The sequence below is a fragment of the Lepidochelys kempii genome, chromosome 7, assembly GCF_965140265.1.
Source record: "Lepidochelys kempii isolate rLepKem1 chromosome 7, rLepKem1.hap2, whole genome shotgun sequence".
Classification (NCBI taxonomy): domain Eukaryota; kingdom Metazoa; phylum Chordata; order Testudines; family Cheloniidae; genus Lepidochelys; species Lepidochelys kempii.
In genome coordinates this window covers 106,316,285-106,337,560 of record NC_133262.1, presented here as the reverse complement: position 1 = coordinate 106,337,560, position 21,276 = coordinate 106,316,285, and the positions used below count along the sequence as shown (strand labels likewise).

General features: G+C 41.4%; 1 protein-coding gene across 2 annotated transcripts; it reads left to right on the top strand.

The window, feature by feature from the left end:
* The first annotated feature begins 299 nt into the window (after positions 1-299).
* BUB3 (BUB3 mitotic checkpoint protein) lies at positions 300-20,987 on the top strand. Of its 2 annotated transcripts, XM_073354134.1 has the most exons (8): positions 300-420; positions 3,570-3,764; positions 9,084-9,153; positions 10,881-11,032; positions 14,332-14,490; positions 17,041-17,218; positions 17,592-17,808; positions 20,629-20,987. In XM_073354134.1, the coding sequence occupies exons 2-8, from the start codon at positions 3,570-3,572 to the stop codon at positions 20,636-20,638; spliced, it is 981 nt and encodes a 326-aa protein (XP_073210235.1). In that variant the 5' UTR covers positions 300-420; the 3' UTR covers positions 20,639-20,987. The 2 variants fall into 2 exon arrangements, with proteins under 2 accessions (XP_073210235.1, XP_073210236.1); XM_073354135.1 differs by lacking the exon at positions 20,629-20,987 and having other exon boundaries at positions 17,592-17,812.
* Positions 20,988-21,276: the final 289 nt, after the last annotated feature.

Here is a 21,276-nt window from a genome sequence, read left to right as displayed (position 1 = left end):
ACCTTCCTTATGTCCCATAAAGCACCTAGGCAAAGAATCCCTTGGCCAAACGATAACTCCGCCTGCACCAGAAGGTGGCCGAGGCGCGTACACTGCAAGTCCCAGCATGCCAGGTTCCAGCCAGAGACCCGGCTTCTTTGGCGTACACGGGGTCCATGGCACACTGGGACATGTAGTCTTCGCCAAGAGAAGCCACGCGTGCCGGTTAGCGCGTTGCATGCTGGGAGTTGTAGTTGCACATGTGCACGCGGGGTATGCTGGGATGTGTCGCCTCGTCATTCAAAACTGCCAATCGGCAGGACCCGCGCGGTGGCGGGGGAGGGGCGGCGGAGCCGTGTTGGGGCAGGCGGCCGCGGCGCGCGCTGAGTAGTGGCGGTTGGTGGCAGGCCCAGAGGCGCTATAAACGGGACAGCCAGCAAGGTAGGCCGGGCTCTCTGTGGGCCAGGCGGGAGGGACCGACGCGGAATGGAGAGGCTGGGGCGGAGAGTTGTTTCCCGCTTCTTTCGGCCAGCGGAAAAGGGGCTTAGGCCGGGCCGGGCCGGGCTGGCTGCACCGCCTCGCCTCGCCCCGCGCCGGCTCGGGACGGGAGGCTGCCTCAACCCTCCTACCGCCCCTGCAGGGGAACGATTCGCTCCGCCGAGCTGGGAGTGAATCCAAACCAGCCCCAGCGGCCCCCGAGCCCGCGGCTCCCTCAGCCTCTCCGCCCCTCGTGCTGCCCGCTCCCGGAACCTCCCCGCCCGGTCCCGTCCCTGCTCCCGCTCCCCGTCACGCCCCAGCTCCTCTGCCCGCGGCTCTCCCCACGGCGCCTCCCCGCTCCCCTCGGATGCTCCCTATATTGGGGTCCGCCCCTTCACACCCTCCGCGGCTCCCCCAACACGAGGGCCCGGCTCTCCTCAGGTCCTGGCTCCCAACTTCCCCCGAGGTTCCCCCTGTGTCAAGCCTCCACACAGGGACCCGTGTCTGTTGCTGGCCCTGCCTAACCTCTGCACATGCCCCCGCCTCCCAATCCTGTTGTGGGTACAAGCATGCTCCCCTCTCTCCAGCCTCTCCACACGAGTCCATCGTCCTGGGCATGGGTGCCCCCCACCATCTCCATACACGGGTACCCTCCTAATCAAGTCCTGGGGGCCTCCAGAATCCTCGCTGCTGCACATGGCCCCCAGTGTCACTCTGGGTGCCATTCATCCTTAACCTCTACAGGTGGCCTCTCCAGTCCAGTCCCTGGGATGCGTGGGGCTGCCCCCCAGTCTCCACACATGCTGCCCCCCAGTCTCCACACAGCCTGTCTTGTGCCCCTGTGCCATCCTCTGCAGATGACCCCTTAGTGCTGTCCTGGATGCCTGGTCCCCCGATTACTGTTCTGGGTGCCGGTCATTCAAGCTTCTGCACACGGCCCCTCATTCTTGTCTTGGGTTCACGCCCTTCTAGCATTTGCCTCCCCTCCCCACATCTTGTCCCGGCAGGGCCTCCACCCAATGGTCTCCAGCCTCTGTGCCCACACCTGCAATTATGGGTGGGCCTTCTGGTTCCCAGCTTCAGTCTCTGGAGATGGCCTCCCCACCCCAATTGCATCCTGAGTGCTGGCATGCCTCCTGTCCCATTGTCTGGGCACCCTCCCCCCATCTCATCTTGAGTGGTTCCCCTGTCTAGCCTCAGCCTTCCTGGCAGCCTCTGCACACAGCCCTCAAATGCTATCCCAGGCCTGTGCCTGGGGTGCTTCCGCCAGCCTCCACATACAGTCCCTGAATCCAATCCTGAGTGCCCCAACCTTTGCACATGGTTTCTCTGATCCCATCCTAGGTGCTCTCTTCCCCACCCAGTGTTTCACCCCCAAACAGCCTCAACACGCTTTCTCCACTCCAAAACAGTCTCTAAGCACTCTCCCTGTCTCCTTCCCTTCTTCCCCCCAAATAACTCCCTGTCTTACCATTTCCTTCCCTCTAAGGAGTCTATACACAAATCAGTCCCTTCCTCTGGAAATATCTTTTGGTGTCCCCTCCCCTGGCAAAGGATATTTATTTAATAAATTATTAGAAAGCGTAGTGTTCGCATACATACATGTGTGTTTATGTATTAACCTATCTGAGGTATTAAAACTTCTTGCTGTTACTTCATCTAAACTACAGCACTCACAAGATCCAATCGTTCCTCTGTTCCCCAACAGATGAAAGTATTGTCCACTCCCTCACCTTCTGGCTTGGACATTGCAGCTACTTCTTCCTTGGGTTTCCTGATAACTACATAACCCATATTCAGTTTACCCAAAATGTAGCTTCTAAAATTATCTTAATAACCCATTGATTGTACCTTGAATCTCTGACTCTTCTCCACTGAATCAAATTTAGACTTTCTGACCTCCCCTTCGCTGCCTACCTACATAACTGCCTCTCTCTACTTATCTGACCGTCTATACTATAGAAATTACCAAAAAGTTAAAACAGTCTTAGAACTTATTGGAGCAGCAGTATAGACAAGCTAGAATTGCTTTTATAAATAGTGTAACTAAACTTCCTTGAAGCTTATGGGAATGGTACCAGCTTTTGAAGCATTTTGTATACTGAGACTCCAATCGGTGACCCTTTTTTTTTTTTTTTGGTTTGGCTTTTTTGGTAGTTTTCCTCCAATAGACAATACAGTATTGTATTGCCCTCCATTCTTCTGTTGCTTTTTTTATGCCACCTCCTGTGTATTTGTGGCATGCCCTTCCTCTGGTGTCCCCCAAGCTACTCTTACACCTTATTTAAATTCTGCAAAACTTGCCTCCTCTGGGGTGCCCACAGTAAGTGAGTCAAGGATATTTACTCTTATTTTTTTATACTTATTGTGGTGGGGAGGGGAAGCTAAAAAAAAACTTCACCAGCATCACCATAATGTGCAGGTGCTTAAATTGAGTTATGTTGCTGTAAACCTTGTTTTTTTTACCCTATTCAATCCCTATTGATAATCACTTCTGTAATATTTGATATTTAATCCCTGAATTTGAAAATACTTCTATATGTCATAAGAACATAAGAAAGGTCATACTGGGTCAGGCCAATGGTCCATTTAGCCCCGTATCCAGTCTTCTTCCAGTGCCAGATGCTTCAGAGGGAATGAACAGAACCTGATTAATTATTGAGTGATCCATGCCCTGTCGTACAGTCCCAGCCTCTAGCAGCTGGAAGTTTAGGGGGACACAGAGCCGAAGCCCTGAAACCCTCCTCTCCGCTGGGCAGAAGCCAGTACCCTCCTACCCCACTGCGAGGCAGTCCTGAGCTCCCCACCCCATATCTGGTAGGTGGAGAATGGGGTGGGGGCGTGAATGGCTCCATGAGCCGCACTTTAATGGTAAAAGAGCCGCATGTAGCTCGTGAACCACAGTTTGGCCATCCCTGGAGTATGCCTTTCTATGATTTCTGTATAGTGCCTAGCACACATTTAGGTGCTATAAAATAATAAACAGAACTATTTTCTACAGTTCTCCTATAGTATGTTAGCTTTTAGATGTAGTGACTATTCCACAAACTTGCCACTTTTAACTCCTATTAATTATGGTAATGACAACTAACTTTTCTATAATCTTAATTCAGATGACTGGATCAAACGAATTTAAATTAAACCAACCGCCAGAAGATGGTATCTCGTCCGTAAAGTTTAGTCCTAATACATCTCAGTTTCTGCTTGTTTCATCTTGGGATACTTCTGTCCGTCTCTATGATGTGCCTGCCAACACCATGAGACTCAAGTATCAACATTCAGGAGCAGTGCTCGACTGTGCATTTTATGTAAGTATGTTATCTTGGTTATGTTGGATTCCAGTCATATAACAAAGCTATAAAGAGAGTACTTTAATCCCTTAAAATAAAGGGGACAGTTGCTTCTTCAAATGCAGTCCACTTTTTAAAAGTGTTTAAAAAAAAAAAAAAGGCTACATTTGCCCTTACTATTTTTGTGGTTTTATGACTCTTTAAATTTATTCTTTCTATTGCTGTGTCAAAGATCCATACAAACAGAGGTAATTGATTGTAGTGAAATGGGTTATACAGAAAGTGCAATCATATACAAAGCAAACAAACGGAAATATAGAGATTGTTGCTCTACTTTTTGTCTCCGTGATCTTGGGTGCTTCTTTTAAGGAACATTCAGACAGATGTGAATTTTTTTTTTTTTTTTTTTTTTAATTCAGGGCAGATGGCCTTGGGCCTGCCAGAACCAACTGGAGGCAATGATCTTGCTGTAATATTGAGGGGATGCAACAATTCTGAAACTCATTATTCATATTCTAGAATTGTCTTTTAAACAATTGATTTGCTTTTTAAAGCAATTTTTAACTTTACCCATCTGTTATTTAATATTTAGCCTCCGAGCCTCAGATATACTAGAGCTGCTTCAGACCTCTCTGGTGTGCAAAGCTGACTTAAAGATGCCTTATCTACTGCTGCTGGTGGAGGTGGTTTTATTATGTTGACCAGAGATCTCTCTCCTGTCTGCTCATGTAGCTGTTTCTGTGCTATCTTACAGCAGCATAGGTACATGGGGTTTAGTCATGCAGAGTTCCTATGTCACCCTGTCTTTCTGCAGGGTATGGGACATAGAGGGGGGAGCTCCTGCATTCTGGTAATCCCTGACTGCCATAACAGCCCTTTGGGACCATCTACAGTTGATATAGGAATGTTCTGATTTACAGTGAGAGACTGACCTGCTGCCTCTATGCATCTTCTCCTCTTTTATTCCCTCAACCTTGTGATGTGCTGTGTGCCCCTCCACCATAGCTGCAGACCAACTATTTAACAGTGCAGTTCCTCAGTTCATTGTCCAGTTCTGGAAAGTTAAGTATGAAGGTAGCTAGTATGGATATGTGAGAAGTTAGTGTATTATGAATAGTTATAGCTAGTACAAGTATCTTATGTTGAGAATATTTTTCCTTAAAGATCAATAATTTTTGACACAGGAGAAGGTTGAAATAATCACTTGCATCTGTCTAACCTTTAGGTCAGGAAGTTTCTTAATTAATCTTGTAGGGAAACAATATGTGCATTCTAGACAATTTATGGTAATTCTACTATTGTGCAGTCGTTGTGTATTTTTGGGGGGAACCCTTAACTAAACTTCGGAAGTTCTCTTTGAAATAAACTGATAAACTGTAATTCACTTAATATAGGGACTAATTAGAAGGTAGGTCAGGCATTTCTGTTTACCCTTTCTTATAGTACAACAACAAAGGGGTATTCAGTGAAATTGAAAGGCAGTAAATTTAAAACAAATAAAAAAAACTTTTTAATACAACAATCAACTAGCATGAGGAACTCATCACCTTAAGATGTCAATATGGCTAAGATCTTAGCATTAAAAAAGGATCAGGCTTTTATATGGATAACTAACATTGAGTCAGAATGGTGTGGATGTGTTTTAAAAAAAATTTTTTTGGAAGGGATAGAAACCCTCAGGATAGAAGCCATTTCTAATTAATGGGGTTGGGGAAGAAACGTTCTATTGGGCAGGTTATTCCATATCTGCCTGTTGCGGGGTTTCTTTCCACCTACATCTGCTACTGGCCAGTATTGGAAACAGGATACTGCATTATATAGGTTACTGGTTTAATCTGGTATAACAATTTCTGTCTTGCTAATTGACCTGTGCTTTACTTCACTGAGAACATGCACAGGAATCAAAGCATCCTTTAAAATGTCTGTCCAATTGTCACTGCTATTTATAATATTCTTTAGGGGAAAGCAGTTAAATTTCTATTCTCTTTTTGGTGTTCTGGAATACATTAAAAGAGAGCAAACTATTTTAAATGTCCTGCCCCATACATAAACATTCTCTACTGCCATAATATTGATGCATTCTTGGAAGCACTTCCAGTTAGGACTAATTAAACTTACACCGAAGCCTTCTATAGTATATCCTTGGTTCTAGTCAAATTTAACACCCAACCGTTTCTGGGTCTGGTTTTCAGACTTACTTTAAAAGGGACTGTCACATGGCTTACCCTTTAGTGGGTGTCAGATGCCCAGTGTACTTGTAACAGTACACTGAATGGCATGAGCCAACCCTAGTCTGCCAGGGGATAGTTAATTGTCTAAGGCTTTGTCTACGCTACCGAGTTTTGTTGACGCAAGTTATGCTGACATACAGCCATCGCTGTAATTAAACTGCTGTTGCATGCCTACACTATGCTCCTTGTGTCGGTGGAGCGCATCCGCAATAGCAGCTCTTGCATCCACACAAATAGCAGTGTACTGTGGGTAGCAATGGCCACAGGGTGCTTTGGGAAGGGTTTGCAATGGCTCATGGGGGCAGGTACAACATCACAATATGGAGGTTTCTCAATTCCATCGTTCTATGGATAGCCTCCTAGATTGCCAGTCACTTTTCAGCTGCCTGGTAACTTGCAACCCAGCCATGATGGTCAGAAAGGATGGATCCTGCACTGCTGTTCAGTATTGTGCTTGCAAGGCTATAAGAGGAGCCCAGTGGGGGGCTGTTTGGCTGGGGGGATGCCTTGAAGGAGCATATTAACACTGAGATTCAGTAATGTGTGTTGCTATAGTGTTCTGAGCCTAGCATTGTTTGTTTGAACTGTGCTGTGAACCTTGTAATAATTGCTATGTGTGCCCAAAACATAACACTTCTAAAATCACTTTTTAAAGTAGCACTTGGTAATATGACCAAACTGACACTGCTGAACATTAACACAAGAAGCCCATAGTGGGTGGGTGGGTGGGTGTGTGTGTGTGAGAGAGAGAGAATGTGAGTATGTGTGTCGGGGAAGAGTGAGTGTTGGCATGCTGTCTCTTTAAGTTCAGACAGCAGCCAGAAGCAACCAATCCTGAGGCAGAAGCTGGTGCACAGACAGCTGGTGTCCCCCTATCCTCACACTCCAGCTTAGCAAAGACTGGTACGCTGGTGGAGAGAGGGGGACACCCGGACATCAGCCCCTGCCTCCCTCCCCAGCTCCGCACAGCACAGCAGTCGCTCTCCTCTCTCCCCACCTCCCGCAGCAGCAGCCTTCCCTGTCTACCAACTGCTGCAGTCCTGTATGACCTCTCCACACTGAGCAGTTTCAGAACCTCCTGGGGCTTTGAAGGGGGAGTGGCGCATGCCTGTGTAACTGATGCAGGCAGTGGAGTTCAAAGCAGAGCAGTAACGGTGGGCATTATGGGATACTTCCTAGAGGCCAGTTATGTTGATGTGCCGAATGCAGCGTCTATGCTGACACTTTGTCAATCTAACTTTTCTGCAAAAAGCTCCATGCCTCTTGTTGAGGTGGTTTTATTTCTTTGGCAGGTGGAGCATTTTAGTGTGTACACCTCCACTGTTGTGTCGACAAAAGCTGCCTTTTGCTGACAAAACACACTGTGTGTATAGACAAGGCTCAAGTAACTGGAAGGCAAGTAACTAAGGAGCATCTGGGCCTAACAAAAGGCTTTGGAGGACTCCGTTGGGGAAGTTTCTGAGAGGAAAGGAGACTCTGTAGGAGTCGAGCTCCCCGGGAGCCTGAACTAGGCAAAAGCTCTCCAGGTAGAGAGACCTTGAACAAGACTACAAAAGCTCTTGTGGCAGTGGAGAAGCCTGAGACTATACAACAGAAGGAGCTGCTGCCAGAACCCACAGACTTTTGTTTTGGGACTTTGTTTATCTGGTCTCTGAAGCATTATACAAATGCTCTTTTATTGAAGGGCAAGGTACTGCTGTCAAGTAGACTTTGATTTCTCCTTTACAGGGCTGTTATAGTGATCTCATTGACAGGTGGAAACTGAAGCAGGCCACCTCAGCGCCACACTGAGCTACAAGAAGGTGCTTGGGAGGTGTCACGGTTCCTCCCCCACTCTGAACTCTAGGGTACAGATGTGGGGACCTGCATGAAAAACCTCCTAAGCTTATCTTTACCAGCTTAGGTCAAAACTTCCCCAAGGTACAAAATATTACATCCGTTATCCTTGGACTGGCCGCTACCACCACCAAACTAATACTGGTTACTGGGGAAGAGCTGTTTGGACGCGTCCTTCCCCCCAAAATACTTCCCAAAACCTTGCACCCCACTTCCTGGACAAGGTTTGGTAAAAAGCCTCACCAATTTGCATAGGTGACCACAGACCCAACCCCTTGGATCTGAGAACAATGAAAAAGCATTCAGTTTTTTACAAGAAGACTTTTAATAAAAAATAGAAGTAAATAGAAATAAAGAAATCCCCCCTGTAAAATCAGGATGGTAGATATCTTACAGGGTAATTAGATTCAAAAACATAGAGAACCCCTCTAGGCAAAACCTTAAGTTACAAAAAAGATACACAGACAGAAATAGTTATTCTATTCAGCACAATTCTTTTCTCAGCCATTTAAAGAAATCATAATCTAACACATACCTAGCTAGATTACTTACTAAAGTTCTAAGACTCCATTCCTGTTCTGTCCCCGGCCAAGACGACTACAGACAGACACAGACCCTTTGTTTCTCTCCCTCCTCCCAGCTTTTGAAAGTATCTTGTCTCCTCATTGGTCATTTTGGTCAGGTGCCAGCGAGGTTACCTTTAGCTTCTTAACCCTTTACAGGTGAGAGGAGCTTTCCCCTGGCCAGGAGGGATTTCAAAGGGGTTTACCCTTCCCTTTATATTTATGACAGGAGGTCATGTGGTGCCCCTTGTACATGGACATGCCAGAAGTTAATAGGACTATTAACCTGCATTGACACTCATTTGAAGAATCTTCATGTGTCACTAATTCAGATAGAAAATAGAAAAAATAAAGTTTATTTGTACAATATATCAACTTGCAATTTCTAATAACAAATTTCTAATTATTTTCTTCTACTGAAATCAAAGCACTCCACCTAATGTTGTAAAACCCTTTCATTCCAAAATATTCTCAACTCTTGATTTTAGAAGTTCTGAATGGGTGCATGATCTACCTGTGTGGATCAGATTGTAGGTTCAGGTCCTTAACCTCCACCACCTCTACTTAGGAATCTCCATCTGTCTTAATTTCCAGGAAGAAAGGAGGTAATTTGGAGTGTGCCCCAGAGGTTAAGTGTGACATCTCGACACTTATTTAAGCCCAGAAAACTGAACATATACAATAAAGCAGAATTTCTTATTTCACAGGATCCTACACATGCCTGGAGTGGAGGATTAGATCAGCAGTTGAAAATGCATGATTTGAACACTGACCAAGGTAAGCTGGCTGAATACTGTAATAGATGATTTTTAAGTGAACAAATAACCAGTGGAATTTGTTTTAATTTTATAACTATAAATTAATTGAAAATAAAGTAGTATATGGCTGTGGTTTTTTAGATGGTGGATACGGCTTAAAGAATAAAAGCTGTTTGATTCATGAACCCTCTTTGTACTTAAGTGTAGTGTTTTAGAAAGCAGTCACAGGTATAATGGGAGAAGCTCCATTTATTTTCATACATTATTATATATTTGTGTTGGCTAACTAAAGATTTAATTTATCTTTGGACAACTCTAAGCAGAATGAAAAGGAGTACTTGTGGCACCTTAGAGACTAACCAATTTATTTGAGCATAAGCTTTTGTGAGCTACAGCTCACTTCATCGGATGCATCACGGATGTAGCTCACGAAAGCTTATGCTCAAATAAATTTGTTAGTCTCTAAGGTGTCACAAGTCCTCCTTTTCTTTTTGCGAAAAAACCCTACGTAATTAAGGTTGCAAAGTCAAGCACACAAAAATTAGGAAATGCCAAAATTCAGGTTACTTGTGGTACCGGCTTTGCCTACAATAACCATAATCTTTTCTTTTGTCTTATGTTTACATTTTCAACTCTAAAATAACATTCAGTTTTATACATTTAATGAGTATATGCACGCATACCACCTGTGTAACTGGTGATAAATGCAATTTTATCATCTCCCCTCCCCCCTTGCCCTCCCTCCTTCCCTTTTATGGCCTCACATGCATTCTGCTTGCTAATCAGTTTCTATGAGGGAACATTCAAACTTCTGAGCATTTCTTTTTTCTTTTAAAAAGAAACCTTCCAGAAAAATGTTTTCCCTCTTTGTTTTCCAAGCTACTCTAGCTGGAGTTGCAGGAAGATGGGCAATAGAGTCTTGCTCCAGGAATGTGATTAAGATTTGACTTCTCATGACATAGTGAGGCCAAAATGGGTGCAATGTGACATTGGGAAGGAATGGTTCCCAGCTTTCCAGCAGGACACATGGAAGGTTTTTCAGTATGGGACCTTACGTCTCAGAAGGCTATTTAAGGGAACTCTAGAAGTTTCTATAATCTTACTAGTTACAATTTTCCTTTCTGTTCAAAGATGTTTGAATTAGGGTGACAAAAGGAGCCAGGTTTTATAGAGAGAGTACCAATACAAGTTTAAAAACCTCATACTATTTTTCTGTTTGTATTATGTGGTACGTAGGTGTGAAATGAATAATGATGTGCTATGACTGTTTCATTGTTGCCTTTTGTTAGGAGTGCCTGATTACTCTCAAGTGGCAAAGCCATGAGTTAATATGGCTCTCCCACACTTAACACTGATTAAACTTTTGTAATACACAGTCAATGTCTGAGATTTTCAAAAGAGCCTAAGACTTAGGTGCTCAACTCCCACTGAGAGTCAATCACAGTTGGGCACCTAACTCCCCTTTGTGCCTCTGAAAATCTCCACATGGCTGTCTAATGCCCTTAAGCTCCCTTGAAAATCTCAGACGGTATCTAGACAGTCTACATTTAACACTTTTAAAAGGGTATTGATTGCAAAGATCAGAAGACCAAGCATTCTTTAAAAGATGTCTCAGCATGCCAACACATTAGTGAATGGCAGATTATAGTTTTACTTCTATATTAATATTATTCTGCACTTTTCATTCAAGAAATTGTGAATTTTAATGGAACCAGTAAAGTTGCATATAAATATATTCTCTTGTAGAAAATCTAGTTGGCACTCATGATGCTCCTATCAGATGTGTTGAATATTGTCCAGAGGTAAATGTAATGGTGACTGGAAGTTGGGATCAGACAGTCAAATTGTGGGATCCCAGAACTCCTTGCAATGCAGGAACTTTCTCTCAACCTGAAAAGGTTTGTATTTAAACAATAACTATTATATACGTTAATACTAAGTGTATACTATCATCTGTTAAACTATATATAATGCATGCAGTGACTGGTTAAGAATGAATGTCCTCCAAGCAAGGCATTTCCTTTTAGTTTGTCTACTGGGTGAGAGGATGTCTTGTGGCACTGTCAAGGGCCCTTAGGAAACGTCCTACCTTGACACTATGGCTATTATAAGATCTGAAACTTGTATGTTAGCTGACATAGAATCATAGAAGATCAGGGTTGGAAGGGACCTCAGGAGGTCACCTAGTCCAACCCCCTGCTCAAAGCAGGACCAATCCCCAATTTTTGCCCCAGATCCCTAAGTGGCCCCCTCAAGGATTGAACTCGCAACCCTGGGTTTAGCAGCAGGCCAATGCTCAAACCACTGAGCTATCCCTCCCCCCAAATATGAGATATATGAGAAATACAGACCAAAGCCACCAGTAGTTTTGAATTCTGTTGTGGTCTTGTGATGTGCAGTATATTGAATGGTGGGAGAAATGAGAATATGAAAGAAAAAATTTACTTTGTGTCAACTAAATCATTTAATCATTTTTGTGATAAGTTGAATTTTAGTCAGCATTAGCAGAGAAGATGTGCTGCCATTTCTTCGCTGTTATTAATATGCAACTCTGCTGCTGACAAGTGTAGAAGGAAAAGAGTAAAATATGACATTGTAAGCTTTAGTCACATAGAATGCTAACCTTTTCATTGTAGGCAACAGTCTCACTGGACATACATGAAGATTATATATTGTATCACTATATTGTCATAACCAGATGCTAGCTACTTTTAAGGAACTCTTTACAGTTCTGCATTACTATTGATTTCATCCATTTCTTTAGACTATACATGTGGTCCAGTTGTAGTTAGAGCTATCAGTATGTTCCATGTTGCATCTAAATAGCTATTATTTTTGCCCACAACATAGCTGAATCTATTTCTGGTAAGAACTTGATTCTGAATCAAATAATTGCATTAGTTCTGGTTTTTTATTTATAGTTGTATGTAGCATGTAAAGAACTATGATAAATTGCTGACAGAATATCGTTTTATGGACAGCCACACTGAATCAAGCTGCTTATTGGTTCAGCAAGGTTCATTATGTCACTTTTTTAATATTGTCTTTGATAAATGTGTACATCTAGTCAGCTACATGGTAGTGGTTTCATTTGATTTATGATTGCGAGGTGTAGAAACAATGCTTATTATACAGGTGTGACAACAGTTTGTAAAGAAGATTTAGGATGTTTAACATTCTTAATGTGGTTATTCCTATGTATGTGAAAATTTATATTGTTTGTGTGAATGTCTGTTTATACCTGCATCAAATTTTATGTAATAGTCAAAAATGATCATTATTTAAAATGTATAACTCCTTGTGATTGTCAATATAAATGTAGACTATTAAATTCTTTTCATTATATAATCTGAAGTAGAATAGTTTTTTGACAGTCCTATAAAACTGTTGGGAAGTATTTAATTTATGTTTAAAACTGAATCTTATTCAAATGCTTGTCCTGGCTTTGTGCTCCTATTTTTCTTGCCCTTTTCATAAAAGGAAGGCAAGTGGGATTGGGCCATTAGATTTCTTTAGAAATTTCTGATATATCTTAGATAGACTGAACATTAGAGAGCCATCCCATTAAAAAGCGAGAACAAATTTCAAGTATTCAAGCATGTTTTTAGAAACAAAGTTAATTAGCAAGACAGCGTTCCTGAATGTAGGTAGGATAATATATAGAAAGACCATATCAAGTAGTTTAGGACCAAAGGTGGTTTTGTAAAAACACTTTTAAAAACCCTGAGATACATGGAACTGTGTTAAATAAAACCAATTTTTCATTTAATTTAATGAAGCATTTCCTTAGTGTTAGCAAAACTCAGCAGCATCATGGGTAGTACATGAAACCAGAAAATGCAGTTAACTTCTCTAGTTTCGCTGTACAAATAGATGTCAAAATTAAACAGCATAAGTGGTGAACAATATATTTAACTTTTTTTTAGTTCTAATGAGATGCTGACATCATAAGTAGAATGTTATATATTTAGCCATGTTAACTTGCTTTAGCATAAGCTTGTTTTTACTACTTGCCACTCTTACTAACATTCCGGTGGCAGCAGCACAGCTGTGTGTTAGCTGGATTTTTTCTGGCTATGTGTCATCAGAATGCTTAATTGAATTCTGATTGCAGAATCTTTACTGATGATGGGATACAAAAACAACCCAAGCTTGATTTTATTTTTTTCTTTCAGATCTCAGGTTGAATGTACACATCTAGTAGTTAGAAACCCAATCTCTTGCAAACTTAAAAGATTCTGTGAAAGTTATTGAGGAAACAATAAACATGAACCCTTATGATGTCATTTATCAGAGTAGCATTGCACTTTATGAGCTCTGATTTTTTTTTTTTCCAGATGTGCCAAGTATCTCTGCTCTGATTGACTTAATTTAGAATTGTGGTTGCTCAACATCTTTGAAAACAGGTTTTAATATTTCTTTTTTTAGCAGCATACCCCTTAATGATACTCCCTTTTGATTAACAAAGCTCATGTCTGAGAGGTTTTTTTTAAAGAAACAGGATTATAAGGGGGAAGAAAACAAAAGGAAAATATTTGGTAGAGTACTGTGTGATTGGTCTACAGGGTTAATATGATAGTGGCTGCAGGTTCGTGCACATTATGAGTAAAGACGAGTTCCAATTTGAATAACCTTTTCTCTCTTTCAGTTACTTATAATTTTTGCAAATTACTTTTTTTGGTCTGAAATTTTCCATTTATGTATGTAAAAACATTCCCTTTTTACTCAGAAACTGCCCATGGGTAACACAGTAGCTGAAGGCAGAAATATCAAACTTGGCTTGTTGTGTGGATCTGACTGAGATAAGGAATAAGATAATTTTGAATAAAATTGACTGAGTGATTAAAGTCTGAAATGTCATATGTACATATTAGCTAAAATACAGCACAAAGTTCAATTCTACATATACAATGCTACAATATTAAGCTGTATTTTAAGGTATGCACCAAGGCTCAGAGTTAAGGCAGAATTTGCATCTTCATGTCGTGTACTGCCAGACCAGCTAGGCTCCTACAGACTATGGCAACTCATCCAGCACTTAAATTACAGGCTGAAAAAAAAAATCTATAGCTATACTTAATTGCAGAGGTCATCTGTTTTTTAATTGCATGTTCCAGTTAATTCATCACTTGATGATAAAAGGTGGATATTCAGGTGAAACAAACTAGTAATATTTTTGTAAACTTCTTTTGAAAAGGTGTACACTCTCTCTGTGTCTGGAGATAGACTTATTGTGGGGACTGCAGGTCGGAGAGTTTTGGTGTGGGATTTGCGGAACATGGGTTATGTCCAGCAAAGAAGAGAGTCAAGTCTGAAGTATCAGACCCGTTGCATCAGAGCGTTCCCAAACAAACAGGTATGTTTGCTATGCAGTAAGTCTATCCCTGGTTCAAAAAACTTAATCTTCTGTAGCAAAAATGGATTTGTGTTGATTTCTTACTCAACTAGTACATTTTTTACTCATGTAAAAAGTTATTTAACTTGAATTCATAGTTTAATTTTAAGAGATTAATGACAGCTATTGAGCTACTTGTTCCCATGTTCTTTTGTAAACACTGTGTAGTTTTAAAATGTTCACTTAAAGCCCCAACCCTTTTTTCTTTGCTCTCCTCGCTCTTCTTCTTTTAACCTTTCCCTCTTTAGCACATTTAAAAAAGGATGATTGTTAATGCATCAGAACACTGACAATTAAACCTTTCCAAAATAGCAAAAGAGGCAGAGGAGGAGAGAGAAGAGAAGATTACTGTTACTGTGTGACTTTTAGGCATATATGCCATCAGTTCCTCAAGAGGCGCTCAATTCTGCAACAATAGTGTGGCCTGGGCTATAGATAAGTGTAGTAGTATGCAGCATATTTAATTAAAAATTGTTGTAAGCTTATTTACTACTTGCTCCCTTACTGTTTTGACTCCTTTAGAGTCTTTGATGGCCATGCCTTGTTAGCCAGAGGGAATTGCATAAGAATAAGTAAGGTCATCTTTTCTTCCACCATTCCCTTTCCAAGGGTTTAATGGGGTGCCTCTGCAGTGCTCCTGGAGTGGAAAGCAAGGAACAATTTGGAACAAACTTTTCAGGTGCAAGTAGTGACAGCTGGATGATACATGCAGTGGGAGGCCTAGTTATTCATTCTAGAGCTAGTGTGAGTAGAAATACACCAGGCGCACCAGGTGTGGGGCAGGTAGGCTCAACCAGGCAGGATCCAAGTGTGGAGGGGCTCAATGTGGGGTGAAAGGATTCTGTGTAGGACAACCTGGGTGCAGACAGCTCAGTGGGGGGTCTAGGTTTGGGGGGATCTGGATGCCCACAGGTTCGTTTGGGGGATGGGGGGGTTTCTAGGTGAGGGGCAATGAGACTCTGCAGGGACTTCCAGGTAAAAGTGTTTGAGGCTCAGCGGAGGGGTTTGGGTGTGGTGGTCTGGGGGATGGGGGAATGGGGATGGGGTGGGTGTCTGGGTGCAGCTAATTGGGGGTCAGGGTGGTGGGCTCAGGGTGGTGCAGGAGGTTGGGGGTTTCAGTGCAGGGAGCTTAGTGAGGGGGTGGTCTGGGTGCATGGGTGGGGGTCCAGAGGCAAGGGGTCAGAGTTATGGGGGGCTCCAGATGCAGGGGTTGAGGTTCAGTGGGGTGGGGTTTGGGTATGGAGGGCTAGGGAGGTTCTGGGTGAACAGGGTGAGGCTTGGCAGAGGTGTCTGGGAATGGGAGCCCAGATGCATGGGGGTTGGGTGGATGGGGGAGCAACTCCCCATACAGTGACCCCTCCCCCACAGTTGAGGAGTGATGGGGGCAGGAAGCGGGGGAGGATGCTGAGCTTCCTGCGGCTGGGGGAGGTTTCTGGAGGTGGGTCTGACACAGCCCCAGCCACTCCTTGCAGGGGAAGAGGAAGTCCCATCCTCTCCTGCCTCCAACCCCTCCCAGGGTAGGAGCCACTGGCTGGGGTGTCCCCAGCCCTGCAGTGATTTACCTCTCTGCCGGTTGCTCCAGGTGCCTGAAACAATCTATCTGCGCAGCTAGGGCATGGTGCATGACTGCTCTTGCAGCTTCCCTTTGCTTCCCTATCAGAAAGTCATTTTTCTGCGGGGAAGCAAAGAAATCTGGGGGGGACATAAATACTGTGCATGCGCAGTGGTGCAGAATTCCCCCAGGAGTTTAGAAAGCTATATCTTTCCATCTCTGATACTTGTGGTGGTGGTGTTCCAGTTACAACTTGACACTTCAGACTATACTTTAGTCTGGGATTTGAATAATCTTGCTTCAGGTAAGCCTCATTATTTTCCTATTTCTGAGAAACTTTTATACTAAAGCCATGGCAAAGTTACAGTAAAAAGAGCTCTTTAAATTTGCTATGTGCCAGTACTATAGTTAGGTAGAGAAGCAGATGCTTTTTTGGAGTGCAAGTGGTGTGCTCTGAAATTACTATTCTGATTTATTTTGTGCATTTAGTTGAATGCATTTGTGAATTTAGTTGCTAACCTGAACTAGTTTTAATGAAATAATATACTGGAAATATGACCTGTCACCCTTTGAGCTTCTGTGAAAGTTGTGATCAGTAGGGTGTGTGGGGCAGGTGGCCATATATGGAGTGTTCAACTCTGTAACTTGCTGACCACTATGTGCGTGAAATCAGAGGTGTGATTAGGGCCTGTGGGTAACAGTTCTAGACTCACTAAGCTTTTATTTGAGGTGCAGTTGCAAGGAAGCTTTTTCTTGTGACTTTTTAATTATTAAATTGTGTGGATGGGCCCTGAGTTTTATACCTGGGAACCATAAATATGAAAGAAAATATTCATAAATTTTTGTGAAAATTGTTTCTTGTGTCTGGTTGTAGAAATATATAAGATTAATCGTAGTTAACAAAACTTCTGCATACAAATCTGATGACAGGTGTATTTTTATTTATTTTTTTTTGGCAGGGTTATGTTTTAAGCTCTATTGAAGGCCGTGTTGCAGTAGAATATTTGGATCCTAGTCCTGAAATACAGAAGAAGAAGTATGCATTCAAATGTCACAGATTAAAGGAGAATAATATTGAGCAGATTTATCCAGTTAATGCCATTTCTTTCCATAACATCCACAACACATTTGCTACAGGTACAGTAGATGCTTATCAGGTTGTATCACATTATTGGTACTAAAGATGTTTAAGTACATCTAGTTCTTGTTAGGCTTCAATTAAGAAGTTTCAGCTGTTACTGGAACACTTGATACACTATACTTAATGCTTTTAACAAGATGTTGTAATTTTTCTTTTGATGCAGTGGGACCTAAACTTAACAGGTTTATTTCTTTAACACATTAATTGTGGACTCTTCTGTGTTACAAAACTGCTTCATAGTGTCCTTGAACAGACAAAATAATTCATTATAATGTTTGTCGCTGTCTGGTTGCATTAAATGCTATAACAGTTTGGTTTTCTTCCAGTTACAATATCTTAACTCTTTTTTTTTCCATAATCCATTTGTAGGTGGCTCTGATGGATTTGTAAACATTTGGGATCCATTTAATAAGAAGCGACTGTGCCAGTTCCACCGGTATCCCACCAGCATAGCATCGCTTGCCTTCAGTAATGATGGAACCACACTTGCAATAGCAGCATCATATATGTATGAAATGGATGACATTGAACATCCTGAAGATGGTATCTTCATTCGCCAAGTGACAGATGCAGAAACAAAACCCAAGTGAGTCTGCTTCACCTGTATTTGAACCTTTTTGAGCATTCATCCCAGGATTTATTAATTTTCCTGAAGTCATGAATAGCATTATTGATGCCTAGTAGATAGTGCAGCTTGACAGTAGGGTTGGAGTTGATTTTATCTTGTTCTCCCAAGCTTTCAATATCCGTAGGTTGATAGATGTCTGATGGCTAAAATTGTGTCTAGTTGTTTTGTAACAGGAGAATGTCAAACTCCCATTCTTTCTGAATAAGCACTACTATTTGAAGCTAAGGAGTTATTGCTGACTCACTTTTTCAAAATTAAGTTGAAGATTTCAAGAATAATTCATTTTGAGCAAATTTTGCTATATTGGATCTTCAAGACTTTGAACTATTAATCTTTTCTTTACACACTGATAATACATCTAACCTTTCCCCTTCAAAGCAAATGCATTGAACTGGTTCTACGGAATGCATAAAATCAAGTAAAGGGGTTCCCATCCTATATATCTTGGAGAACAGTCTCTTTGTATTTTGAGTATTTAACCCTTTAACAACAGACTCTATGCCACCATTTCTGGCAAAGGGAAAACCAATGATGTTTTTGGTGCCAGGCAGCATAGGCTTCTGTTAATGCTCACTTGAAAGAAAGCTAAATGGAAAAACTGACATCACAATACAGAATTGTACACTGGAATAACCTCTATAGTTTGTGATCTGGCACTAGGTTAAATACGCAGGTTTAACAGCCTGGTTATTATAAAGGTTTGTTACTGCTCACTAGTTTTTTGCTTTTCTAAATCTCAAATTGCTTTATTTTTATGTTTTAACTATTTTGTTCTGGGAGTTACTATTCTGCCTATTTGGTATAGCCAGTCTCCAGAGTTTTGGATCCTTTGAGTCTCAAGATTATGTGATTTATTAAAATCAATCAATATTGCATCTCACTTTGGAACAGATACTCTGACATTGTTCTTTTTCTCTTTTAATGCACTGTTCCACAGGCTATCATGCAGTGACACTTGTTTTAAAACATCACAATTTTATGGTTATTTTAATAACAGTTATGGTAGAACACTAGAATAACTGTCAAAGTGTTTGGGGTTTGTCCCCTGCCTCTTAGTCTGCCCTGAGGTTAGCACCCACATTTGTGAGCCACTCCAAACAGGTTATGTGTTCTATACTTAGATTTCAACAACCAAGTATCAATTGTGAACTCCTCAAGTACTATAACAGCCATAACACGGAGTGTCAGACAGGCCCCTGGAGCACTCCAGACTCTATCTTGCCACCCAGGCAAGCCAGCCTGTGTGACAGATGGTCCTTTATACCAAAAATCTCAACAATATTCAGGTTACTCTCAGTCCCAACGAACCAGTCACTTACCCCTGTTCAATTGTACCTTAGATCTCTCACCAAAGACAGTGCTTGTAGCCAATCCTATGATAAACTATCTAAGGATTTATTAACTAAGAAAAAAAAATTAGTAATTTACAAGGTTAAAGCAGGTAAACAGACACGCGAGTTAGTCTTCGGTTCCAAAAAGTAATGGAAGCTGCTCTAATATGCAAGCTCTGTGCCTCCTTGCGGGCTAACCCAAGCTAAGCAGCTTGGGGATCCCTTCCTTATGCCTTCTCCAAATTCCAAGCAGCATAGTGTTACAGGTCCTTCTCGTCAGGGATGTTTATTCCCTTCCCCCAAAGTTCAAACTGTGGTGGGACGAAGGTTTGTACATGTTCCCTCTTCATGGTTGTGGCAGGAGCAATCAACAGTATTTTGTCCATTGATGTTCCACAGTGGTTTCTCTGGTCTTTTGTTGGTTGGAAGATGACACCTCTTGGTAAACTTGGGATTTTTAAAAATCAGTAACTGTAAGATAAAACAAATACTTACCGTTACGGGGCTTACAGTGGTAAGAGCTGTTTTCAACTATTTTTATCTATTGTTGGTTGTGGTTGCTAATTCTGTAGATGCTTCATTCTGCCTTATGAGGAGGTTAATCTACAATTAAACAATATTTCCTCTTGGCCCTCCATTATTTTCTGAAACAGATGGTTCATCGTTTCCTGGGCTGTTAAACACAGTGAGGTTAAGGTTAGACTCTTGGGAATCAGCTAGTTTTGAATCTTATTAGGCTGTAGAAGGAAAACTAATCAGAATACTCCTTAATATCATTTTGTGACTGTAAACAATTATTTATTAGCAAACAATTGATCCCAGAAGGGCAAATTGTTTGAGTCAGTAATGAGCTGAGAAAAGACAGAGCATATCTGTGTATTTGGAAAATAATTGTAACGTAATTGCAATGCATTTAGACAGGCATCTATTTGGACCTGTTTCTATCTTTAAATGAATTTCTGAAAACATTAACAAGGTTTATATGCTTTTCTGACATTTATAAGTTGCTTGTGCCAACCTTAGGACACCAGCTTTCTGGTGACTAAGAATGATTTTTAGTACCGAATATTATAGTGGGAATGCATCATATCAATGTTTGCTCCTAAAATGGAGCACTTTTCCATAGCTCTCTGCATAATAGCTTCAGTTAGTAGTGCTTTTCAGTGACTTTTTCAACTTTTTCAGGTTAATGTGAACCATCTTACATTTGCAGATATTTCATTTTACAGATATTTCATTTTAAGCACATGGAAAAATGCCTTTTAAATAAAGGATCTTTGGGAGGCTTATGACTTGCTGACAAACTACTACATATTTTTGGTACAGTAAAATAGTTGTCCTTTCTGTGCTGTTCTGGATTAATAACATCTTTATTTTGTATAGAAATTTTGAAGATATGAATGTTCTAAAAAGTCTCACTTGTTGAAACACACTTTCTTTATTTCAGATCTACTTAAAGTTCCTGCAAAAAGCTTCCTCTCCTTTCTCTACGAAAGATTTATTTACCTGCTCCTAACCTGAAATGGTGATTAAAGGATAATTTTGGGAAGAACAACTTTTTGTAGTGCTTTTACTTCTTACTGAAAAAATGTGTGTATTTATGTACCTCATATGCTGTACTCTACTGTCATATCTTTTCTATTTAGAACATCAGAGAATCAATGTTTTCTTTAACCACAGTCTGAAATGTAAATTAGTTCTTTCCTGTAAGCAAATTTACTGCATTTTGTAATTTTTTTAACTCTGGGAAGTTCCAGTGATCTCTGAACTGCTCAATAAATCTCTTTCAAAAAAACCTGATCTTTCAATGCATTGGGTAGTGTAATTTTAATATTCTGTGAAAATCTTTGAAGCAGTGTGACCTCCAGGATGGATAATTGGACATGAGTTCTGAGGACGTGGGCTATGGAAAATTATGTAACCTTTTTCTTTTTTCCCCATCAAATAAAATGGGGCTACATACCTCACGGGGATGTTGATTATTCAATCACTGTTCTTTCAATGCTTGCAAAGTTATAAAGTATAAGTAAGGCTTGTCTGTAGTGACAACTTTATTGCTAGTACAGAAAAGTTTCCCATTTGAAGGAAAAAAGCA